This window comes from Crocuta crocuta, unplaced genomic scaffold, assembly GCF_008692635.1.
Source record: "Crocuta crocuta isolate KB4526 unplaced genomic scaffold, BGI_CrCroc_1.0 scaffold25, whole genome shotgun sequence".
NCBI lineage: Eukaryota > Metazoa > Chordata > Mammalia > Carnivora > Hyaenidae > Crocuta > Crocuta crocuta.
In genome coordinates, this window is record NW_027532015.1 from 3,006,236 (window position 1) to 3,023,992 (window position 17,757).

A 17,757-nucleotide genomic window follows, 5' to 3' on the forward strand; every position below is an offset into this window, starting at 1 on the left:
AACAAAGAATCAGAATTGCCCTAAAGATTTGAAATTTTTTCAAGATTTGACAAATGAATAACATTTTGATGCAATTTCTATTTTAGGTAACTATGACCAAATAAAATGTGTTATTCTACATCCTTGTCCAAACTACTTCTCTAGAATGAAAAAAGAATTCAGTGAGCTGAATTTACAGAAGGGCCCAAATCACACGTCACACAACTTATCACTTTTGATGTCTTAGACGAAATGTGGAATGTTAGTTGTTACTAGAACGTGAAATATAATGAAACAGAATTTCAGCCAATAAAGCCATCTGATAGTCCAGGTCCTCTAAGAAGCAGAAACCAAGATGGGAGTAACGTGCAGACATTTCAGTGGGGAAAGCCCTGGGAGAAAAGAGGCAGAGAACCCTGGGGAGGCTTCTGTCCAGACCCCATCTGAAGGAGAGCGGGGCGTGAGTTTGGGTGGCACCCTGCACTGCCATCTAGTCTAGGGAAAGTACCACAAGGCCTCAGAGAAGTCTTTAAGTAAAAATTAAAAGGTTAAAAAAAAAAAGTCCTTACGTAAAAGAGAGGAGTCCCATGTCCCCCAGGAAGGGGCTGGCGTTAGTACCCCATCAGGCTCAGTCACCTCCTGGGAACAGCCTTGACACGTCCATAGCCATAGACCTCAGAGCACCGTCTGGGGTCTGTGGTCAAGTGAGCACCTGGAGGTGAAGACCTGAGGGTCGTGTTTTCGTGGCCACCACAGCACAAGCCCCATAAACCCTCAGCTTGGGAAAGGATGATTTCTTTTTTTTTAATATTAGTATTGTAGGAGAGAAAAAAAATAATTTTCCCCCACCCTTCTGAGTTCTTGGCCAAGACCCCTGTAATAAGATTAACAAGAGAAAAAGAAATGTAAGTTTATTAATATGTAAACCCTGAGTACACATGGGAGACGCCAAGGAGAAAACAGTAATTCCGAGGTAGTTTAGAATTGCCTTAAATACCATCTTAATAGAAAAGTGGCGGGAGGGGCGCCTGGGTGGCTCAATCGATTAAGCCTCCAACATTGGTTCCGGTCGTGATCCCACGATTCGTGAGTTTGGGCCCTGCATCAGGCTCTGTGCTGACAGCTCAGAACCTGGAGCCTGCTTTGTATTCTGTGTCTCCTTCTTTCCCTCTCTCTCTCTCTACCCCTTCCCCATTCACACTATCTCTCTCTGTCTCTCAAAAATAAATAAACATTAAAAAATTAATTTAAAAAAATATAGAGAAAGGGGGCTGTAGATGTAGGCCTTGTAGGGGAGAGTGGATAGATGATTTTTAGGAAAGATGAATGGGCCCTGAGAAGAACAGAAGGGAGGTGTGAGTCTGTGACCAAGTTTGGGCACGGTGTTGACTTTGCCCAATGAGAAGAGTCCATCCTTCTTCTGATCCCACTACACAGATGAAGAAATCAAAGGGCAAAGACTTGCCAGGCGCACATCAAATCAGCAGCCAGATCTGGCTACTCTAAGCTCTTAGAAAATCTGTGAGAAAACTAACCTCTTTGGATGCCACTGGATGCTTCCGCCAAAATACCCTTCAGGCCCCTGTAGTAACTTGTCTTCCACTTTTGTAATTGCAACCTTATTGGCCTGGACAAGAACACATAGACCCCTGCGAGTAGGTTGCCTGTTCCCACTGACCTGTAGTTTTTCTACAATAGAAGTTTCTGCTGGGGGCTCACCTGTACTGGGAGCTGCTCTAACCCCAGGTGCCCACTGAATACGTTCACATGGATTTGTGATGAAAGACACACATTTGGCTTCTTGGAGCGTCAAACTCACAAGCTTCTCCAATTCAACTGTTTTCTTTCTAAGAATCACTTGGTACCTGACCAATACCTTAATTACAGCGCTGTGAGATGGTGGGCAGAAAACCCAACCACACCCTGCCTGTGGTTCTTTGACCTACAGATCTGTGAGCTAATGACTGTGTCATTGAGTCAGAGGAGTTGGTGGCCATCTGTCCTAAGCAACGGAAGACTAATACACATCCCTTTAGGCAATGAGGAGAGGTGGACAGAGAATTGTTTTATGATTAAAATAATTTCCCCTTCAGGGCGCCTGGGTGGCTCAATTGGTTAAACATCCAACTTCAGCTGAGGTCATGATCTCACAGTTTGTGAGTTCGAGGCCCACATCAGGCTCTGTGCTGACAGCTAGCTCATAGCCTGGAGCCTGCCTCTGATTCTGCATCTCCCTCTCTCTCTCTGCCCCTCCCCTGCTCGTGCTCCATCTCTCTCTGTCTCAAAAACAAATAAGCATTAAAAAAAGTTTTTAATAAAATAAAATAATTTCCCCTTGGACCAAGCTCAGCTCCATACTTTTCAGACCTTGTTTCCCTTTCATGATCCACATGTCGAAACTGCTACCACAGGACATGTAAAGACTGCAATGTGTGCTGTGGCTCTTTCCTTCTGTGTGTGACACCCCGAGTTCACCACAGCTGGCTGGTCCCACTGGAAAGACCAGCAACTACTTAATTATATATGAACCTGGAGGAAATCAAACTGACCCAGATGTGTCAGCGTTTTATAAAAAGCCCTAGCCTCCTGAGACACAGAAATATCCTCAATATAAAGATAAGAAATGCTCCTTTTCATGTCCCTGGAAGCATTTTACTCATCAAATGCTATGAGAATTAGAAACGAAGACTTTCGCCTAATAAATTGCTTTGTTATCAGAGGCCAAAGGATTACAGCCTGAACTTTGACTTCAGGCTAAGCCTCAAAGTTATCAGGAAGACTGGAAGTTTCCTCTCTAGGTATTTCAATTTCAAAGGGTATGGAGCCCAGTTCTTGGAGGCCTCTACTTTGGAAAAGCATGGCTGGAGGGTTAGAGGAAGTACCTGGGCCTGAAGAGTTTGTATTTACATTTACAGACAATCAGGACAATAAGGACCCTGGGCCAATATGATTCCAAAGATACTCTGTTATCTAACCCCTGTTAGGTTAGATAGGGGACAGCTGCCTCCTTCCCTTTTACCAACAGAGAAAAATCATTTTCATAAGAACACAACTTCAGGGGCACCTGGGTGGCTCAGTTGGTTAAGCATCAGACTTCAGCTCAGGTCATGATCTCATGACTTGTGAGTTTGAGCCCCGTGTGGGGTTCTATGCTGACAGCTGAGAACCTGGAGCCTGCTTCGTATTCTGTATCTCCCTCTCTCTCTCTCTCTGTCCCTCCCCTGGTCCTGCTCTGTCTCTCTCTCTCTCCCTCAAAATAAATAAACATTGAGGCACCTGAGTGGCTCAGTCAGTTAAGAGACTGACTTCGGCTCTGGTCATGATCTCACTGCTCATGGGTTCAAGCCCCGTGTCGGGCTTTGTGCTGATAGCTCAGAGCCTGGAGCCTGCTTTGGATTCTGTGCCTCCCTCTCTCTGCCCCTCTCCCACTCGCACTCTCTCTTTCTCTCTCTCAAGAATGAATAAATGTTTTTTTAAAATTTAAAAATAAATACATAAACATTTAAAAAAAATTTTTAAAAAAGAACACAACTTCAAATTTTGTATGCATAGGACATTTGACCAGTCTTGCAATACATCACCCCAGGAATAAGAAATGGGTTTGGGCAGCCACATAGTCTTTATTTGCTTTTAAGTAAATAACAATTATTTTTCTCGGGTCTGGAATACCTGTGTCCATATTCAAGATAAGATTAATAGGATTAATATTTTAAAAGCCCATCAGGAAGAGACTGCAAATGAGATGCATGCATTTCATCAAACTGCATTGCATGTATTCCTAACTCGTTCTTCTTAATTGCATTTGTATATTCAGTCCTCTTAACTGGATCCAGAAAATGTCAGCAGCCCTGCCATTTCCACCTGACATGAGGGTCTGGGGAGGAAGAGAATTAAATTCTCCCCTGAAGTCGGTCATAAAACCCTCATGTAAGAGATTCCCTCCCTCTACCCAGAGCCAAGGAATTCCCTTATCTCCAAAGACAAAAGGACCCAGAGAAGAGTCCAAACTAAAAGGCCTTTACTAAGTTTCACCCAGTTTTTACATCTACCTTATACACTTTGACCTGTCATATATCTACACTACTGTCCACTCCTTCTTAAGCCTGACACAAAAGTATTCAGGTTTAACTGTTTCTTTGGGTCTTCATTTCCTTATAAAGTCTCCTGGGTTACATAAAACTTATATTAAATAAATGTGCATGCTTTTCTCCTGTGAATGTGTCATCAGTTTAATTTCCAGATGCACCCAGGGACCCTCAGAGGATTAAGGAAAAAGTTTCCTCCCCTACAGATGCATAAGCAAACCATATATGGTCATTTGATTTTCTAGAGGGTGCCAAGACAATTCACGGGCAAAGAATAATCATTTCGGAAAATGGTGGTGGGATAACTGGATAGCCACATGCAAAAGAATGAGATTGACCTCTCCCCTACACCACATATAAATTAATTCAAAATAAATCATGGACATACGTATAAGAGATAAAATTATGTAAGTCTTAGAAAAAAAACACAGGAGTGTATCTTTGTGTCTGGGTTTGATAAAACCTTCTTAAATCACCAACAGCACAAATGACAAAAGAAAAAATAGATTAATTTGACTCTCTCAAAATGATAACACTTTTTAAATTTTTTTTAATGCTTCCTTTTGAGGGACAGAGAGTGACAGAGTGCAAGCAGGGGAGGAACAGAGAGAGAGGGACACAGAATCCAAAGCAGGTTCCAGGCTCTGAGCTGTCAGCACAGAGCCCGATGTGTGGCTCCAACTCACAAACTGTGAGATCATGACCTGAGTTGAAGTCAGACGCTTACCTGACTGAGCCTCCCAGGCACCCCTCAAAATGTAACACTTTCATGCTTCAAAAGAGACCACCAAGAACATGCAAACACAGCCTACAGAATGGGAGCAAATATTTGTAAATCATATATCCTGTAAGGGAAAGGTATCCAGAATCCAAAAAGTCACAATAATACAGAAGTAATGTACTCAATTTAAAAATGAGGCAAAGATTTGAGCAAACATTTCTCCAAAGAGGTCTGCAGATAGACAATAAGCACACGGAAGTTTCTCAATATTCTTAGCGGTCAAGGAGATGCAAATCAAAACCACAAAAAGGTTGTACCTCACACTCACGAGATGTCTGTCATCAACAAGACAGACCCCGGAATGTGTTAGGGAGGATGTGGAGAAATTGGAAACTCCCTGCATGGTTGCAGACTGGGGGATGCTGGTCAATGTGGGTGGAGGGGTGTGGGCTGGGGTAGACCTGAGTGTCTGTGACTGTGTTGATTCAAGTGTGCTGTGTGGCTACGGTTATGGGGAGCAGGGACAGTCGGACTGGAGAAGCGTGGGTGGCGGGTGCACTTGCTTTGACTTGTCCCAGCCTTGATCACACCAGCGTGGGACGCCAGGGTTACCACGGTAACACCAGACTTGGGAAGGACGGTCAGAAAAATAGACTGCATGCTTAGCTGCTGCGCGTACTTTTATTTTGTTTTACTATTTTTTTTAAGCTGGGCTTAACAAGGAGCCCCATCCGAGAATGAATGACCTGTGGCAGCTGCTGAGTGGTACCCCCGCGGTTTCGGCGGAACTTTGGCCCAACCTGTGAGCTGGTTTGTACATTCTGTCCCCGAGGAGTCAGCCAGAAGACGCTGACCGAGTGCACATCGCTATTCCCCAGACTCCTCTCCATCCTGCAAAGTGCAGACGGATAAACACCTTGAAGGCACAAAGGGGGGGGGGGCTCCCAAAACACCAATGGAAGGGGTTACTGGAGTGTATGAAGAAGAGCGTGGAAATCGGGTGGAGCGAGTGTGGGGGAGAATGTGTGATTTGGGGGCAGGGAGCTCAGGAGAGAAGGGGNAGGCCAGGGGGGCCCCTGGAGCCTGGAGCCGGGCAGGACGCAGGAGCCCGGCGCCCTCCTCGCTCGCAGCCCAGCAGCGTGCGGCGCAGGACACACCCCCTAAGTGGCCGGGGCCGGGCGCCCTCCCGGGTCACCGCCAGGGCTGTGCGCGACAGTCGCGTCTTCCAGCCCCGCCCGGGGACGCTCTGGGGGCACCTCCGGAGAAAACAACAGAAAGCGAAAACCCTCGAAGAAGCGACTTTCAGAAAAGTTTCGAGGCTGGCGTCACCACCGATGACCGCAGAGAGGAAGTCGTGCAGCACTTCCCCGGGTGGTCCTGTCCTCGGGGACAGAAGAGGCAGCCTGGTCCGGGCGGGGCAGGACGGCCACAGACCCCTCCCCGGGGACCGCCGAGCCGCCGCCACTCCAGGAGAGGAGTGAGAAGGGGGGAGGGAGCTGGGCGGGGAGGAAGACCCCGGGGTCTTTCCCAGGGTTGCGCCAGAAATCATCGACCCTGAGACTTGAACGGGGTGGGCGAAAGGGGCCGCAGGTTGATGATCAAAGACCTGTTGGCCTTGACCTTGCTCCTCTTGCTCTTGGAGGAGTTTGCAGCAGGCAGGTGAACAGAAGCTAATCCTAACTGGTGAGGGGAACAAAGGAAAAAGAAATGTCGATCACATTAACTGTCCTTGCAATCTGCAGCCTATTGACAAATATTTGAGACTGGCAGAGAGTATGACATTCCTCAAGGAACTCACAACTGCCTTCATGTTAATGCTTTGCTAGAAGCAAAAAGCAACCTTAGGTCAACATTAGCCAGACCTCCAAGATCCTATTAGTCTTTTTAAATTATGGGGGCACCTGGGTGGCTCAGCCAATTAAGAGTCCAGCTTCGGTTCAGGTCATGATCTGACAGCTTGTGGTTTTGAACTCCGCATGGGGCTCTGTGCTGAGAGCTCAGAGCCTGCTTCAGGTCTTCTGTCTCATTCTCACTCTGTCCCTCCCCCATTCTCTCTGTTTCTCAGAAATAAAATAAACATTTAAAACTTTTTAATTAAAAAAACAATTAATTAAATAAATAATGTAACTCCTTTTGGAGACTTCCTTTATCTCTGTGCCTCCCCCCCTTACTAAAAACTATATAATCAGTCACTCCTCACAATCCCAAGGCAGCTCTCTCTGCCATTGGATCCTGACCAATGCCTTCATAAAAACATCTTTTGCACCAAAAAGTCTCAGGAATTCTTTCCTGATGGTTTGTTCCAGGACTGCACATCACACATCAGTAAATACCTGGATTTTATTTATTTATTATTTTTTTTTTGAGAGAGAGAAAGAAAGTGGGATAGAGGGGCAGAGGGAGAGAGAGACAGAGAGAGAAGAAGAGAGAGTCTCAAGCAGGCTCCACACTCAGCACAGGGCCCAACACAGGGCTCTATCCCACAACACTGCAATCTTGACCTGAGCCCCAATCAAGAGTCGGGCACTCAACTGACCGAGCCACCCAGGCGCCCCACTACTTAGATTTTCTTTAGGTCTTGGCTTCAACAGGATTGTTGGACTCTATTAAAAACCATCTTTTGTGATTGACCAGGGGCCATCTTCAGCTAGTCTGATTAACATTGGGGTGGACTTCTGCTAGGAATTTACTCAAGGGATACAGGAGTGCTGATGCATAGGGGCACATGGGCCCCAATGTTCATAGCAGCACTCTCAACAATAGCCAAGACATGGGAAGAGTCTGAGTGTCCATCAACTGACGAACAGATCAAGAAGATGTGGTTTATCTATACAATGGAANAGGGTGGGGGGAGGGGAAGAGGGATGATGAGCATGGAGGGCACTTGCTGGGGATGAGCACTGGGTGTTATGGAAAACAACTTGACAATAAACTATTTAAAAAATTGGGGTGGACTTGATAAGGGCAGATCTTACATCATTTAAGACGAAAGGGTTTACAGTTAAGAGTGGGAGAGTAGAGGGCCTCCTGGGTGGCTCAGTCGGTAAGCATCCGACTTTGGCTCAGGTCATGATCTCACAGTTCATGGGTTCGAGCCCCATGTCAGGCTCTGTGCTGACAGCTCAGACGCTGGAGCCTGCTTCAGATTCTGTATCTCCTTCTCTCTCTGACCCTCCCCTGCTCATGCTGTCTCTCTCTCAGAAATAAATACAACATTTTAAAAAATATTTTTAAAAAGAGTGGGAGAACAAACCTCTAGCCAGGCTTCTCAAAAAGAAAAGAGAGAGCACCCAAATAGGCAAAATCATGAATGAAAATGGACTTATTACAACCAACCCCTCAGAAATACATGCAATTNCAAAAAACAAAGTTCTCTCCGTTTAGCTAGATTTCAAGCCCCAGGAGGGCAGACATTGTCTTGTAGTTTTATGACCTAGGAACTTGGCAGATATCACTAAAAATATTTGTCAGATGTATCTTCCTGGTAACAGTATGTGTGCCCAAGGGGTCTACAGCTTCAAGGGACTATGCTAAAACTCAGATGGCAAAAGGTGGGGACTAAGGATTCAGAAGATGGAGGGGCTGGAATGGAGACCCCTCTCTCTCTAGAAGGCCCTTCTGAGTGAGTGCCTGGGCCTCAGCTCCCTTTTTCTCTCACAGATACTCATTCTCTCTGCCTTGACCTCACTGTCAAATCTCAGTCGGGACCTGGACATCCTTGGTATAAAGTGCAGGGCTCAGTGGATAAAAAGCCTGTCTTTCAGTATGACAGTGACAGCAGCAAGGTGAAACCTTCGGGTCTTCTGGGGGACAAGGTAAATGCCACCAAAGCATGGACAGAATTGACCCAGACTCTGGAAGAGGTCGGGCAAGAGCTCAGGATGATCGTGTCTGACGTCAAACTGGAGAACAGCATGACCAGGGGTGAGTAGGAGATGGGGCTGGGGAGATGGGGATAGTCAGCAAGAGAGGGGGAGCCAGCAGGTGCAGGGAAGGGGGCTCGGGTACAAGAACTGAACATTGGTCTCACCTAAGAGACACGGTGGCCCTACTGGGAGATCATGGAGCTGAAGAGTCCAAGCTGAGGGGCACGTGGGTGGCTCAGTCGGTTAAGGGTCTGACTTTGGCTCAGGTCATGATGTCACTTCATGGTTCATGAGTTTGAGCCTCATGTTGGGCTCTGGGCTAACAGTCCAGAGCCTGCTTTGGATTCTGTCTCCCTCTCTCTCTATGCCGCTCTCCTGCTCATGTTCTATGTTCTCCCTCTCTCTCTCTGTCTCTCTCTTTATCAAAAAGAAATAAATAAAAAATAAATAAATAAATAAATAAATATGTCCAAGGTGAGACTTTGTGTGTGGACTGCAGGTCCTCCCACCCTGCACGTCCAGCTGTGTTGTCAGTGTGAAGGAGAACGAGGCACCGCTGCGTCCTGGCATGTCAACATCAACGGACAGCCAGCCCTCCTCTTTGATGCGATGAACAGGACCTGGACAGTCATAAATCCTGAAGCCAGAGCCATCAAGGAGGAGTGGGAGAACAAGGGACTGGCAAACAATTTCAGGAGGATCTCCATGGGAGACTGCCATCACTGGCTTAGGGAATTCTTAGACCACTGGCAGAAAGTGCTGGAACCCTCAGGTAAGGGAGCAGGGCGACCAGGATGCAATGACTCTCTTCACAGGTCTAGTGCCTTCCCTGGGTGGGTAGCAGTATGTGTGTGCAGTTAAGGATGGGATGGATCAATCCGCTGACTGACCTCTTGCTGGCCTGGGGAGTCCGTGATTGCCACGGGACCTCCACCACCCTCCGTTCCCTGCCACCTCCCTCTGCACAGGGGCCCCCTTCCCCGCTAACCGATGACCCAGTCACCCTGCACTGCTAGGTGGGTCCCACGTCTGCCTGCATCATTGTGCTTGAGCCTTCTCCTCTTGCCCTGTTTTACTTATTCTTTATCCAGGGCAAACGTCACTTCTTCTGAAGCCTTTACCACCTCCCCCCCCGGACTAAGCACCCCCAATTCTGTCCCCTCAAAAAGTTTTGTCCACAGAGAACGTGCCAAAGTGTCTGATAACCAGATGGACGTCAGCTGCCTCCCTCAGTAAAAACATCAGCCCCATGAGGACAGGACGCAGCCCCCTGTCCATCTTTAGACCCCAGGACCTGATAGACTGGCTGCCACGTAATGAATCAACAAATTGGGGGGTGACATGAGGAAAGTAGGTGCTCAGGAAAGTATTTTATTCTTTTTATTGAAATATAATTAACATACAGTGTATATTAATTTCAGGTGTACGATATAATGATTCAACAATTCTATACATTCCTCAGTGCTCATATGAATAAGTGGACTCTTGTGGCACCTGGATGGCACAGTCGGTTCAGTGTCGAACTCTTGATTTTGGCTCAAGTCATGATTTCAAGGTTTGTGAGATCCGAGCCCCACATTGGACTCTGTGCTGGCAGCTTACAGCCTGCTTGGGATTCTCTCTCTCCCTTTCTCTCTGTCCCTCCCTTGCTCGCACACTCTCTCTCTCTCTCAAAATAAATAAATGAACTTTAAAAAACTAAAAAAAAAGGAATAAGTGGACTCTTAATATCCTTTATCTATTTCTATTTCACCCATCCTTCCCCTCTACCTGGCAAGCATCCCCTCTGGAAATCATCAGGAAGGTATTTTTTTAGATTTGACAGGGCTTTTACGTTTTGTTTTAATGCCATCTACAAAAGTCCCAGAAAGTGACCAGTCTTCATCCATGCTGTCACATGCATAGATCATCCTAGAAGTGATGATCAGCTCAGTCCTAACTGGCATCTGAATCGGCATCTTGAGCAAATCAGGTAGGGATATCCACAGGCTGGCCTCTGGCTGTGGGGCAGGATGGAGTCTGGCAAGGACTTGGGGGAGGTGAGCCACGGGTCTCACNTGCACCCCCTCACTAGGGCTGGGGTTACTCCTACATTGGGATGGTGGAGGCTGGGATAGGCCGCCCAGTGGTGCAGTGAGGTGGGGGGGGGGCAAACCAGTATCTACTCCTGAGGGGGGGGCAGGGTCTAAGATCCACGTGTGGGGTGGGGGTTACCTTGTTGCAATCTAACCCAGGGTTTTCCCAGACCTTTGATGGAAGATAAAAAACTTTGCTCTCTGAGGATAGCATGATGTACTCAACAATTTTTGTAAAGGTGTAACAGCTGTTCCATTATCTGCATTTCTATCTAGACCATGAGAAGTTGACAATGTTAGATCAACCCTTGGTGGCAGCAGTGACAATCTGGCCGCCAAACTAAAAGATGATCTTCTAGCACAGGTGGGTTTGCTAAGAAGCTAAGGAAGCTTCAGCTTCAGAACCTGCCTTTGTTCTGGCTCCTCCCATGGCTCTTGAGGGAGCCTTTACAAGGTGTCGACTTGGTCATTCTGAAAAATTTGCAAATAAGATATTTGTTTACAATTGATTAGAGGTCTGATCACTTTACTCTGACGCCCTTTCCCTCAGACGTCCCTCTGTGTCATGGTGAATTGGTGGCATCTTTTGGTTTTAGTTAAGAGGGAAATGAGGAATATATATATATTTTTTTGGTTAGTGAGGTATTTTACATAGTAACAGTCACTTTTCTATACAATGTAAGTCATTGCTATGCATTTGTGGCCACAATCGTGTCCTCTTACATTCATATGTGAGGCCCTAACTCCTCGGTGTCTCATACAGTGATCGTATTTAGAGATAAGACCTTTGAAAACATACTCATATTAAGATGAGGCCATTAGGGTGTAGTCCTGAGTGTCCTTACTAGGAGAGGGAGTAGACCACATATGTTACATGGAAGCTCTGTGAAGACATGGGAGGAGATATCAATCTATAAGCCAAGGAGAGAACTCAGAGACCTCAAGTTAGACCTCAGAGAACACTAACCCTGCTGGGAGCTTGATCTTAGACTTCCAGACTCTGGAACTATGAATTATGAAAAATTATGAAAAAAAAAACCTTGCTGTTGAAGCTCCCTGTCTATGGTATCTTGTTTTGTCAGCCTGGGATATGACATAATAAGAAATAAACACATGGTCTTAGTTCTCGTTCCTGGCATAGGGTTTCTTTTTTTTAAGTTTTTTTTTTTTAAATAAGACTAGTGTTTTTATTACTATTTTTAAATTTTTTTTAAATTAAACTCTACCTCCAATATGGGACTTGAACTTGACCTGAGATCAAGAGTCACATGTTCTAGGGGCGCCTGGGTGGCTTAGTCGGTTAAGCGTCCGACTTTCGCTTAGGTCATGATCTCGCGGTTCGTGGGTTCGAGCCCCGCGTCGGGCTCTGTGCTGACTGCCGGCTCAGAGCCTGGAGCCTGTTTCAGTCTGTGACTCCCTCTCTCTCTGACCCTCCCCTGCTCACGCTGTCTCTCTCTCTCTCTCCTAGAAATAAATAAAACATTTTTTAAAAATTAAAAAAAAAAGTCACATGTTCTACCAACTGAACCAGCCAAGCCACCCCAAACTCTCCAGCACAGTTTCTAAAACCCTTGTGAATTTCCTGAGCTGTAGGCGTGGGAGGAGAATCTTGTTACTCATAATAAGCACCTGGCACCAAACAGGAGTTTATGCTAATGAGCTAACCTTAGAGACTGGAGGCTGGATGTCAGAGGAACTCCAGTTAGACTTTACGCACGCATGCACGCGCAGAGCCACACCCCTCTTGGAAGGGAAGAAGGGCTGGGGATTGAGCTAATTACCAATGGCCAATGATTACATACCTACATAATAAAACCTCCATAAAAACCCTAAAGATGCCTGGCTGGCTCAGTGGGTACACTGACCAGTAAATGAACACATGGAAAAGCAAGGGGGGTGGGGAGCAGTCCAAGGGCTTCCAAGAGTGTCCTTCCTCAGCCCTGGGATTATCGTATGCCGTCTCCTTACATAGCCACTCTTTTATATTAAAGCCCTCCCCTTTAAATCATGGTGTGGGGCAAATGTATGGCCAACTAATCTTTGACAAAGCGGGAAAGAACATCCAATGGNCTGGCCATGCATAGCAACATGGATGGTCCTTGAGGGCATTACGTTGACCAAAATTAAGTCAGGCAGAGGACAGATACCGTATGTTTGCACGTATAGGAGGATTAGGAGGAACTTAATGGAGGACCATGGGGGAGAAGAAGGGGAAAAATAGTTGGGGAGAGGGAGCGAGGCAAACCATGAGAGACTCTTGAATGCTGAGAACAAACTGAGGGCAGATGGGGTGGGGGAGGGGAAGGGGATGATGGGCATGGAGGAGAGCACTTGTGGGGATGAGCACTGGGTGTTACATGGAAACCAACTTGACAATAAACTATTAAAAAAAAAACAACCCTGAGATCATGACCTGGAAAAAATCAATCAATCAATCAATCAATCAATCATGGTATAGGGGGCACCTGGATGGCTCTGTTGATTAAGCGTCCAACTTCAGCTCAGGTGATGATCTCGCAATTCATAAGTTCGAACCCCACATCAGGCTCTGTGCTGACAGCTCAGAGCCTGGACCTGCTTCAGATTCTGTGTCTCCCTCTTTCTCTGCCCCTCCCCAACTTTTGCTCTGTCTCTGTCTCTGTCTGTCTCTCAAAAATCATGGTGTGGTATCTACCTCCTGACCACAGGCAGGCTCTTATTCTCACCCCTGTCACACTCTGCTGAGCCCTCCCCCCAAAGGACTGAGAAAAGTTGACTAAGATCTCCTACTTCATAGAGCCATCAGTTGAGTAGGACAAGCTCTAAGTTACAGAGTCCACACAGTTCACAGGCCTTTAGTCTATCCCAAGGCTTGGTGCCCTTTCTGATTTACAGCTAGGCAGTGGGTTGAACAGGGAACTCTGAGTTTTTGTGTAGAAGGGAGCAGTGAAAATTCTGGCCTGACTCAGACTCTCATCTCTATCCAGCAGGGGGACCAGGGGTGGGTAGTGAGAATCACAAAGTGTGAGCAGTCCTCAGACTTGGGTGGGGCAGCTATAAAGTGGGTCACCAAGATCTGTTCCTTCATTAGGAAGAGACTCCCAAGGGTAGGGCTCGAGGGGTGTGGCCAGAGTCCACTTACTGAGAGAAGGCAGCCTGGAGGGGTGTGAGTCTCCCTAACTTCGGGGTGAGGTCCAAGGCTCTACTGGCAATAAGAGAGTGGTTTGGAGGACAGCTATAGAAATAGGACTGCAACATCAAAGAGAAGGTGTTGCTCTAGCTAGGTTCTAGGTACACACCCAAGGATTTCTGACTCAGCCCTGGACAGAGCTCCTGGGAGCCAGCCAGCCTCATTACAGAATGGCCCTGAGTGTGGACTCTGAGGCTGCTGAGGTGCCCTGTGTCTCGGGGAGGGCTGGTTGTGTGGGTGTGTTGAAGAGTCTAAAATTAAATCCTCCATTAAGAGCAACTTCGGGCTGCACGTAGCCCCAGTTACAGAAAAAGCCTCAGATTGTTCAAGGCTAAAGCCATCCTCAGACCACCCTCAGATCAGCTAATCAAAAAACATTCCTATGGTCTGAGTCAAGGCTGGGAACTGCAAACAGTTATTTTATACAAACTAGCCAATTTCTCGCTGCTTGCCTGAACCCCACGTGGGCCCTTTGAGCACATCTCATAATTGGTCATTTTCAAAGGATTCTCAAAAGGCATGATTGGGTCCCACCAAAAGTAATGAACACCTCACAGATACTGAATGGTCAAAGCTGTTACCATGAATACTGTACAATTGTAACTGGTGCTTATGTGATGACACTATGTGCACTGTAACACCCCCATCGCTTACCCCATAAAAACCCTGCTCCTCCATTGTTCGGGGCTCTCAGCACGGATCCACTGCGTTGGTGAGGTCTGAGAGTCCGAGCTTAAGCCCGAATAAATGCCCTTTGCTTTTGTATATGTGCATACTCAGACTCCTTGGTGGTCTTGGAATTTTGGGGAGACCGAAATCTGGGCATAACATGTGTGTGTGTGTGTGTGTGTGTGTGTGTGTGTGTGTGTGCAGTGTGTGTGTGTAAGAGAGAGACAGAGAGACATGCATGACGGGAGGGGGCAGGAGAGGAGAGTGTATATCTGGCTGTGGCACTAATTTATTTGTGACTGAGGAAGGGTAAGTGTGAGGAAAGTGAGGGAACCCTGGGGAGAGTGTGTTGGGTGTGAAAAGAAGTAAAAAAAAAAATCAACTAAAAAAACTTAAAAAAAAAATCCACATTGACAATGGAGTCAGAAGCCCTGAAGGGAGTGCTCTCCTGCACACATCGTTCCTTAACCAGCAGAGGGCAGGACGATGACTCTTGTCTATACAAAGGAAGACACTTGCACACAGGAATTTATCTCCTGCTTTTAAGAAAAAGAAGTCAGATCTTCCCCTGCCCCAGCAACAACCCACTACCCACCATCAGCCAATGAGAAATCTCCACAACCTCAAACTCTTGTTCTTCTCCAACGAAACTTTGTGCAAAATAACCCTCCCCCAATTCCTCCTCAACCCTAATAACAGCTGGCCTTCCCTCTCTCTACACACTTGCCTGTGGTTTGCCATAGGTGGATTGTCCTAAAGTGCAATTCCTCTGCTATTCTTCCTTTTTTTTAAAGTTTATTTATTTACTTTGAGAAAGAACAGAGAGAGCGTGAGGAGGGGAGAGGCAGAGTGAGGGAGACCCTGCGATCATGACCTGAGCAGAAACCAAGAGTCAGACGCTTAACCAACTGAGCCACTCAGGCGCCCCTCCTCTGCTATTCCCAAATAAACTTGTTTCGCTGATAAAATAACTGGCTATTTTACTTTTAAGGTTGATATGGATGTATGTGAGGGGCAACTACAACTTGTGTAGAGAATTTTGGGGAGTTGTGGTGGTGGTGGTAGTGGTAGTGGTTTGTGTGTGTGTGTGTGGTGTGTGTGTGTGTGTGTGTCTAGTATTTCCCGGAAGTGTGTTGAGAAACGATTGTATCCTTGACCCTGGACAGGTCAGCATGAGATGGAAGGGGAAGGCATGTATGCATGCAGAGTATGGGGGTGGGATGCGCTTGGCGGGACCATGTGTGTAGGAGGACCCGTGTGTCCAGGAAGTGTCTGTGACACCAGTGTTTCTGGAGATTGCAGTGGAAGTAGGTTGGAATCTTTTGTGTGGAAGAATTTTGTAGACGATGGGCAGGATGTTGTGTTGAAAGAGTGTGAGGAAGCAAAGGTACGCATTGGGGGTGGGGGGGACCAGTGTGTATTTGTAGTGGGCTCGTGCATGTGGGAGACAGTATCGTGGTGGGGGTATGTGTGTGCAGGGTGGTCCGGTGCGGGGGTGTGAAGAGACCGTCCGTCTGTGTGGAAAGCATGGTGAGGGGTGATTTCTATGTGTGTGGAAGGAGGATGAGTAAGAAATGAAGAATAAGTGGGGGAGGGTTATTTTTTTAATAGTTTTTTTATTTATTTTTGAGACAGAGAGAGACAGAGCATGAGTGGGGAAGGCGCAGAGAGAGAGGGAGAGACAGAATCCGAAACAGGCTCCGGGCTCTAAGCTGTCAGCACAGAGCCTGATGTGGGGCTCGAAACCATGAACCTTGAGATCTGACCTGAGCCAAAGTCGGACGCTTAACCAACTGAGCCACCCAGGTGCCCCGGGGGAGGGTTATTTTAAGGGTGTTGCAGTCTGTATGGAGATGGACAGTCAGGGTGGAGGGTGGGTTACTGTGTGCCATGTGGGATGTAGGGGCGCTTGCGTGTCCGACGGAGGAGGTATAAGTGTGGGAAGTGAATGTGGGTACGGGAAGGGTAGGCCCCTTATGGATGACAATCAGTGCGTAAGGGATGCTATGAAAGAGGCATGGTGGCGGTCTGCTCCCTCAGACTTGTCCTGGCCTCCACCATCGACAAGCTAGCAGGGCTTCACAGTGAAAGTATTATGGGACCAGAAGTGGGGAGGAGGGACAGTGAAGACCGTGGGTGCCTGGTGACATTCCTTTTATCCTTTTGGGGGTTTTGGTTTTTTTTTTTTTTTTTTTTTTTTTTTNGACTGATGGGACAGTCACCAAGTGGCTCCCCAGAGCTCGCTGGTGCTTGATGGCTGCTCCCAGCCAGCAGGCCCTGCCCTTGTCCAGGGACTGAACTGGTTTCTCTAGTCTTGTGGTTTCTGCTCCTCAGAGAGCCTGCCTGTTGCCTGAGCAATTATATTCCCTTCAATGCTCTGCGTCCTATGAAGGGCAGACGGATGCAAACCTGCAGCACAGGAAGGGAGAGGGGTGCACAGCACCAACGGAGGGGGCCCGTGCTTGTGCTGTGTGGGAGGAGAGGAATTAAGGAGAAAGGGTGGGGGGGGGTGAGCAGATTCCAAGTGGACTAAGGTGAGGAGGCAGGGCAGTCAGAGGGGCGCCTTCCGGAAACCTGCACAACGTACCCAGCACTCAGGAACCTCGCCCCTCTCCGGGCCCACGTCCCCGTCGCTGTTGCCCCACGTCCCCGTCGCTGTTGCCCCACTTTCTCGAGGAGCCTTGTCGTCCCTCCACAACTCCTTCCACCCCCCTCCCCCTGCTCCTCAACTTCTCTCCCTTTCTACTCTCCCCCTCGCCCCCAGCTGTGCTCAGATCTCCTACCCCCTGTTTGCCCTCAGTGCCAGGATGGGGCGGGGCGCGGCCTGATGGCAGAGGGCGGACTGGATGGAGAAGGGGCTCCGGAGCAGGGGCCCCGCCCTTAGAAACTCACGGCCAGATGAGTCCGGGGGTGCCATCCTGGAGCAGCAACATCCACTGGAGTGAAAAGAGGATTCCAGACTCTGGCCCAGCGCGAGTGGACAGCTCTACCGGGTGCACTCCTCTCGAGGCTTATAAATTAACACTCATCCCCACCCATTCTCCACCCACCTTCCAGGCTGTTCTCCCAGGTCTCCTGAAATGGTATTCTTGGCCAGAAACCATGCAACTCCAGGTATTTATCATATAGTATTTGTGTCCTTTCTGCTTGGTGCTTTTTTTTTTTTTTTTTTTTTTTTTTTTTTTCTTTTTTT

General features: G+C 47.5%; 1 protein-coding gene across 1 annotated transcript; it reads left to right on the top strand.

Moving 5' to 3' along the window:
• The first annotated feature begins 6,379 nt into the window (after positions 1-6,379).
• LOC144241570 (retinoic acid early transcript 1E-like) lies at positions 6,380-11,070 on the top strand. Its single transcript, XM_077776153.1, has 5 exons — positions 6,380-6,440; positions 8,446-8,681; positions 9,126-9,423; positions 9,821-9,964; positions 11,003-11,070. Exons 1-5 carry the CDS (start codon positions 6,380-6,382, stop codon positions 11,068-11,070), a joined length of 807 nt encoding a protein of 268 aa, XP_077632279.1.
• Positions 11,071-17,757: the final 6,687 nt, after the last annotated feature.